This window comes from Bison bison, unplaced genomic scaffold (genome assembly GCF_000754665.1).
Source record: "Bison bison bison isolate TAMUID 2011002044 unplaced genomic scaffold, Bison_UMD1.0 scf7180017864522, whole genome shotgun sequence".
Taxonomy (NCBI): Eukaryota; Metazoa; Chordata; class Mammalia; order Artiodactyla; family Bovidae; genus Bison; species Bison bison.
The window spans coordinates 353944-361270 of record NW_011495073.1 but is presented as its reverse complement, the minus strand read 5'-3'; the positions used below and the strand labels follow the sequence as shown (position 1 = coordinate 361270).

Sequence of the window (7327 nt, the reverse complement as noted above, 5' to 3'; positions counted from 1 at the left end):
TCCCAGGACGGGGGAGGCCTGTGGGCTGCCGTCTATGGGGTCGCACAGAGTCGGACACGACTGAAGCAACTTAGCAGCAGCAGCAGATATGCAGATGACACCACCCTCATGGCAGAAAGTGAAGAGGAACTAAAAAGCCTCGTGATGAAAGTGAAAGAGGAGAGTGAAAAAGTTGGCTTAAAGCTCAACATTCAGAAAACGAAGATCATGGCATCTGGTCCCATTGCTTCAAGGGAAATAGATGGGGAAACAGTGGAAACAGTGTCAGACTTTAGTTTTGGGGGCTCCCAAATCACTGCAGATGGTGACTGCAGCCATGAAATTAAAAAACGCTTACTCCTTGGAAGGAAACTGATGACCAACCTAGATAGCACATTCAAAAGCAGAGACATTACTTTACCAACAAAGGTCCATCTAGTCAAGGCTATGGTTTTTCCAGTGGTCATGTATGGATGTGAGAGTTGGACTGTGAAGAAAGCTGAGCACTGAAGAATTGATGCTTTTGAACTGTGGTGTTGGAGAAGACTCTTGAGAGTCCCTTGGACTGCAAGGAGATCCAGCCAGTCCATTCTGAAGGAGATCAGCCCTGGGATTTCTTTGGAAGGAATGATGCTAAAGCTGAAACTCCAGTACTTTGGCTACCTCATGCCAAGAGTTGACTCACTGGAAAAGACTCTGATGCTGGGAGGGATTGGGGGCAGGAGGAGAAGGGGATGACAGAGGATGAGATGGCTGGATGGCGTCACCAACTCAATGGACGTGAGTTTGCATGAACTCCGGGAGTGGGTGATGGACAGGGAGGCTTGGCGTGCTGCAATTCATGGGGTCGCAAAGAGTCGGACACAACTGAGCGACTGAACTGAACTGAACTGAACAGGATGTGAGGTGTGGGGAGGGGACCCTGGAAGAGAAAAGGCAGTTTACAGGGAGGAGAGGTTTTTGGCGGAATGACTCCTTCGAGAAGCAGTGAGAACGGAGCCTTCTGTGTGTCCAGTTCGGTGGAGGTCCCATGATCCTCTGCAATTGCCACAGTGCTTAAGAGTGCATTTTACTGCATGCAATTTAAATAATATATTTTTTTAAAAAGAGAGTAAAGAGAAGGAGGATTTTAAAATTCCCGAAAGGAACCATATTCAATATCTTTTGATAAACTATAATGGAAAATAATCTGAGATAGATAGATAGATAGATAGATATAACTGAATGACTTTTGTTGTACACCAGAAACTAACTAACACAACATTTTACATCAACTATAGCTCAACAAAATCAAAGAAGTGTTCAAAAAGAACATGTATGGGTAAAGTAAAAATATTTTGGAGAAGAAAGGCAGATACTAAACAGAAAGGAATATTTAAGGAATACAGCATAAAAACCATTTTTAGAAGTCATGCTATGATGGAACACTGATCATGACATTAAAAATATAAAGAAACCTTTAATTTCAGAATAAATCACTGCACGGGTACTCTGGACACAGCAGCAGAAAAAGTAATACTGATAAGTCTTCACCTTTGTGTGTTTCCTTGTTATTTGTAACCTGTACTCAGTATTATTATATTACTCGATCCAGACGAAAACTGCATGTGAAAGTTAGGGAAGATTTGTCTCCTTTAGGAATGAGAAACGTGGAGTTCCAGCCTAGGATGGAAGACCGGCTTCCCCTGACAGCAAGACCCGCTCACTCCCCGGACCTCACACTCCCTCCTCCCCAGTGGGACAGGGGACGACTCGGGGACTCGGGGAAGGGGTTACCAGGGGAAAAAACGCTGGGCTTACAAACAGGTGCATGATTACAGTTCTGAAGGTTCCTATCTTTGTCCCAGAAATCACACTTCTGACTCTAAGGCGAGGACAGCAGAACGCCCCCCACACCCTGTTCACCGAGCTCTGCATCATCTTATTGACAGTATGGAAACACTGCACACGATTTAAGTGCCCTACAGGGCAGAAGTGAGAAACTGCATTGTGGAACTGCTTGATGTTAGAAATTATGTAGCCATAAAGATAACGGTTATGGGGGAAATGGATACTGCTTGAGATAAATAGCGTTAATTGGGTAACTCCTGATTCTTTTATATACACACACACACATATATATGCAATGAGATTTCAAACCTAATTTAGAATTCTGGGCAAGGGAATTCCCTCAGCATCCAGTGGTTAGGAATCTCAACTTCCACTGAAGGGAGCACAGGTTCAGTTCCCGCTGGGGAATTAAGGTCCCACGTGCCCTTTGGCCAAAAATAAATAAATAAATGCAAATTATATAAAGGAAAATAGAAATAAATTAAATTCTGGGCAGGTTCCTAACAAGCTGAAGGTCTCCACGGAGAAGAGAGGAAAGAGATGGGGGTGAGCTGGGTGTGGTCAGAAATCAGGGAGAAGCCACGAGAGGGGGACCCAGGGGAGGCTGAGAGAGGAGGCTGGCAGGTGAAAGAGCCCAGCAGGAGAAGGGACACTCCCATGAGATGGGGTGGAGGCCCCAAGGATGCCCCATCCAGGGAGAGTGGCCCCAGGCTGCAGTCTCCCACGCAGGCCCCAGTCACACTGAACCACACCAGGCCTACGCTGGGGTCCCCTCCGTCAGCCCAGCTCCCTGCTCCTCAGTGGAGGCACAGAGCGCAGGGGGCAGACGTGCCCATAGCCTGAAGGCAGGACCACAACCCGTGGGCTCTACGTCCAGTGCCTGGGCTGGGCCTCCCTGAATTCTGTCAAAACCTCGAGGGCCATCCCACGAGGCAGCCAGACCAGGGCTTCCTGAGGCAGGTCATCATCGCCCAGGCATGAGGGGAGCATACAGAAACCTCCACTTCTACCCCGAGATGAACCCTGTCAGCAGATAAGAATCCCTAGCATTTAAGGCATCACTACACATGTTCTAGGTCAGCCATGTAGCCATGGTCAACAGTTTGACAGAGGTCACCTCACTGTTTCCTCTGCTTCAGCAGGCCACAGCTTGCTGTTGCACTTCAAGTCAATTTTCCATCAATTTGTCTAGCTTTTACCGAAATAAGGGGCCTCCCAGGTAGTACTAGTTGTAAAGAACTGCTGCCAATGCAGGTAGACGTTAAGAGACCCAGATTCAATCCCTGGGTCGGGAAGATCCCCTGGAGGAGGACATGGCAACCCATTCCAGTGTTCTTGCCTGGAAAATCTCACGCAGAGGAGCCTGGCGGGCTACAGTCCCTGGGGCCACAAAGAGTCAGACAGGACTGAAGCAACTCACCATGCAATAAGAATAACGCTTATGAAGGAGACAACTGGCTTAAAAAGACCTGGCAGATGATAGTGATACAAACAAACAGGTAAACAGCAGGGCTGCCATCTCTCCTCCAGAAGCTTCCTTGCTGTGGGCAGGGCTGGAACATGCAGCCACAACCATCATTTGAAAGAAAAGAAGGAAGCGATTAGGGAAAAAGAGAGAGAGGAGAGAGGGAAGGAAAGGAAGGAGGAATGAAGGGAAGAAGGGAGGGAAGGAAGGAGAGAGGGGGAAGGGAGGGAGTTACTAAGAATACTGAAGGATCTGATTTACATAAAGCATAGTTCTCAATAAGCCTCTTCTTGGATGTTCATGCTGCCTCGAGACAGTACTGACTGGTTCCACGAAGCGCACTGATTAATGAAACATTTAAAAGCTGAGCATCTGCCCAGAACTTAAAGACCCTCCTCACCACGTTCCCTGCAAGCTTAAAGCCATAAAATAGGCCGATCCCTCCCCACCACCTCCCTCCACCTCGCAACAAGCATCACAGGATTCCTGAGGTTCCCTGCTTCCCGGGCAGCAGAGGAAGATGCCACTTACACGAAGGAACACTTGCTCTAGCTATGGCTTTAGCCGTAAATAAGTGAGCACACACGTGAGAAGGGTGAACACTCGTTACTGGTGAGTGTGTTTGGTCCAAAAGGCTGAGCCATGCCCCCTCAGGCCCGGCGGCCCTAGCTAGTCCAGCGAGCGCAGGACATGTGTCCATCTGTCCACACCAGGCAACATACCCTAGGAAACATCCAGCGACAAGATGACTCCAGAGAGACAGTGCGTAACACGTCTGCGCGTGACTGGCAAACCCCTCTTCTAACAATTTGAAAAAAACTCGTCTTCTTTTTCAGGTGACCTAGGCTGGCAAAACAACACCCAAAGGCACCTCCTCTCCATCTGCAGAGAAGCTGTGATTCACACCACACAGAGGCTCCTAACTGTACAGATCACGAGCTTGCTAGTAACTAGTGACTAGGTTCCTGGATGACTCAGACTGGTCATCCAGACTTCAGAGGACAGTGCCAGTGGTGTGTGGCATAACCACAGTCCAGACCCATCGGGGCTCCAAGCAGCTGCCCGGGCCATCCACCCAGGTCAAAGGAGAACCCCAACCCCGCTGACTCAGGCATCGTGGGAGAGGGTCTGGGAAATGCCCCGTCTGCTATATCCACACAGGCAGGTCGGATGACAGCCAAAGGCCCTGGGCAAGAGGTGCCTTTTCCTGGAGCATACACGCAATTTAATTCCACTGTTACCCCAAAGCCGCAGCAACAGTCTCACATTCCAAGGCAAGAAGGACCTTTACTGCTTTGCCTGGTTCATTCCAGGCATTTAACTATTACGGGTAATTCCTGGAATAATTATTCCATTTCAAAGACCACAAAACTGAGGCTCAGGAGTTGAATGACTCATCCGAGACCGCAGGTACTGGAGGGGGAAAGGTGTGGGCTGAGACTCACCACCTCCATGGTGACAGGCTGTCCCCACAAGCCGGACACCCCGCCACTCAGCAAACACTCATCAGGATGTGAGGGCGATCTGGCTGCGACATCCGTCACTCCGCTGATCGCCAGGGTGACTCGGCTGACCTGGCTGCCTAGGGGTCTTTGCCCTTCCTCCCTCACCACTCCATGGGTATCCCTTCTGAAGCTGCGAGCTCAGGTGAAGAGGACGACCATCCCTGATAGAGAAGGATCAGGCTTCGGTCAAGGGTGTACAAGCAGCTGTGCTCCCTTACTAGAACCTCCAAGCAAGCTCTCAAGGCAATGCTGATCAGCAGCCACTGGGCCAAGCGTGCACCAGCGCAGCAGAGTGCAGCTGGGCACAGAAGACCCTCAGCATCCTAGGCGCAAGATGGCAAGTCAGAGGGGGTTGTGGAGAGGACCATAGTGGGGCAGGCAGAGAAGGCACACAGAGCTTCCAGGACCGTGGGATCAGAGCTGCCTCTCAATGGGGAAAGCATCCGTGTCTCAGCTGGAAGGACGACAGAGGGAAAGCCGGCCCTGACAAAGAGGGTTCAGGACTCCAAGCTCTGGCTGAGGAAGCAGCTCATATCCACCCTTCCTGGTTGTGAATCAGGCTATCCCCTGTTGTCCTATAGGCCTCAGCTGCTCTTTTCACAAGAACAAGAGGACAGCTGATGGTCCATGGAAGCCAGAGCATCCCCCCAATGGTGACCCATTCAACATGACCCACTCTCAGAAAACCTAGGTCCAAGAGCAGCACTATCATTTATAAGCCCTGCAATCCAGGGTAAAATTAGCCTATCGGAGCCTCAACCTTAGAACAGGAATAATAAGTTACAGAGTTAGGAAGGGAAAATCAAATACATTCTATGCGTAAAAGCTGCTTGTAGCACTGCAAATCTTTTACTGCTTTCCAATCTTTTATGACCACTTATTCGCAGCAGCAATTCAACAGAAAAGTTGCAGTGGCCGCTGTCACCTGGAGTCACACTGATTTACACACAAGTGGCTGCCTTACCTACTGCATCACTAACCCAACCAGGGATGTGCCTTCAGCCCCCAAATCCCTTCCAAAACCCAACCAGAAGTTCAGCCTTTGACATTCTAGAAGCCTCAGTATTTTAATTCTCGTGGCCACTGAAAGTCCCAGGTGTTACTCTATTACTATTCTCGGGTAATACAGAGAAGGTGGCCCAAGGTTCTTTCCAGACGTTTTTAACCTTCAGCACTTGACTTTCATTTGAAATCTGCAGTGCTTTGTAAAACTCAGATCTGGCTCACAATCAACCTCAAGGCCCTCACACACAGCTTGCCATTGGATTGTCTACACAAAATAGCAACTTCCTCCTGGAGGAAAAGCCTGCCTCTGGCTCCTTGGAGCATTCATGAAGAAACCACACCCATACTCTGAGGGGCAGGCACCAGCATGATTTCCCTTGGAGGAGGGGGAATGGGAGGGGAGCAGAGTGGGAGGAGCATCGTTCCCAAGGGTGAGCTTCTGCCTATCTTTTCCCAGGGTGGGGCTGGGACTTCTGAGCAGAACCAGGTCCAGAGAGAAAAGAGGACGCTTCCAGGTGAGCAAACAGGACCAGCCAGCCTCCCGCTGCTGAAACTGTCTGGAGAACTAGTGCTTCTGGATTAAAGAAATCAAAGTTCTCAAATATAAAAATGCTATCCCCCTTAAAGAACCAGTCACCTATCGAGTGCATTAAATTCATATAAATGCCATGCCTGCCACGAATCAGAGCTGGGAAGTTAATGAAAATGCACAGGGTGCCCAGCACGTCCTTCCCTGCTGTCTCTCCCACGCACAGCGGCAAAGCACAGACCAGAAAAGCCTGCTCGAGTATCTCTTATCAGCAGGTACCTCTTCTAAGGTGGTGTCTGAGAGCCCGTAGCCTGTCAGGCACAGCTTGTGGAGGTTCTGGTCGAGGGCCTGGAAGAGCCCTCTGAAGCAGGCTCTGTCTGCACCCTCAGGGATCACGTAGCTCAGCTCGCCCTGGCTGCTGCCTTGAAGAGATGCTTGCGGGAGGTAGGTCTGGATCAGAGACGTGGCACAAGCTGTGTCCTTCGGGTCATCAGCCTCTGGAACAGAAGGCTACCCCCCAATAAAGCAGGGGAACAGTAAGGAAAGCAAACCCAAACATACTAAATTTACATTAACTGGTTTCACCTCTACCCCTAAGCAAATTGTTTTGAAATTTCATCCAAGCAGCAAAATCAAGAAACAGCATTTCCAGGATGCATTGCACCTTTTCCTTTTTAAATTTAAATCTAGTGGGAAAGCTGGCCAGGCAAGATGTAACACTAATTGGTCCCCAGGTACATGAGACAGGCCCCCAGGAGGTCTATGCTTACGGACACCCTCGCTGCCTACGGAGAATCCTGAAAGCCACTCCAGCCCAGCAACTGGACCACAGGATATGGGGCTGAGCCTTTCTAAAAGGGAGACAAGGACCCCCACCCATGGAGGAACGCCCCCTCCTCCAGGACAGTAAGACACTCCCCCTGAATAGAGAGGAAGATAGAATAGAGAGGAAGATAAGATAGAGAGGAAATAAGAACCTGGACTCAGGGCCACCAAGGGTCAGACCATCAAGAC

At 49.7% G+C, this 7327-nt stretch overlaps 1 protein-coding gene across 1 annotated transcript in view; it reads right to left on the bottom strand.

Annotated features, from left to right (window-relative positions):
* The window catches only part of ABCA13 (ATP-binding cassette, sub-family A (ABC1), member 13), a 402303-nt gene that overhangs the window by 208007 nt on the left and 186969 nt on the right, over positions 1-7327 (bottom strand). The window contains exon 41 of the mRNA XM_010831050.1: positions 6593-6823. Coding sequence (XP_010829352.1) covers positions 6593-6823 — 231 coding nt within the window. The remainder of the gene's footprint in view (positions 1-6592; positions 6824-7327) is intronic.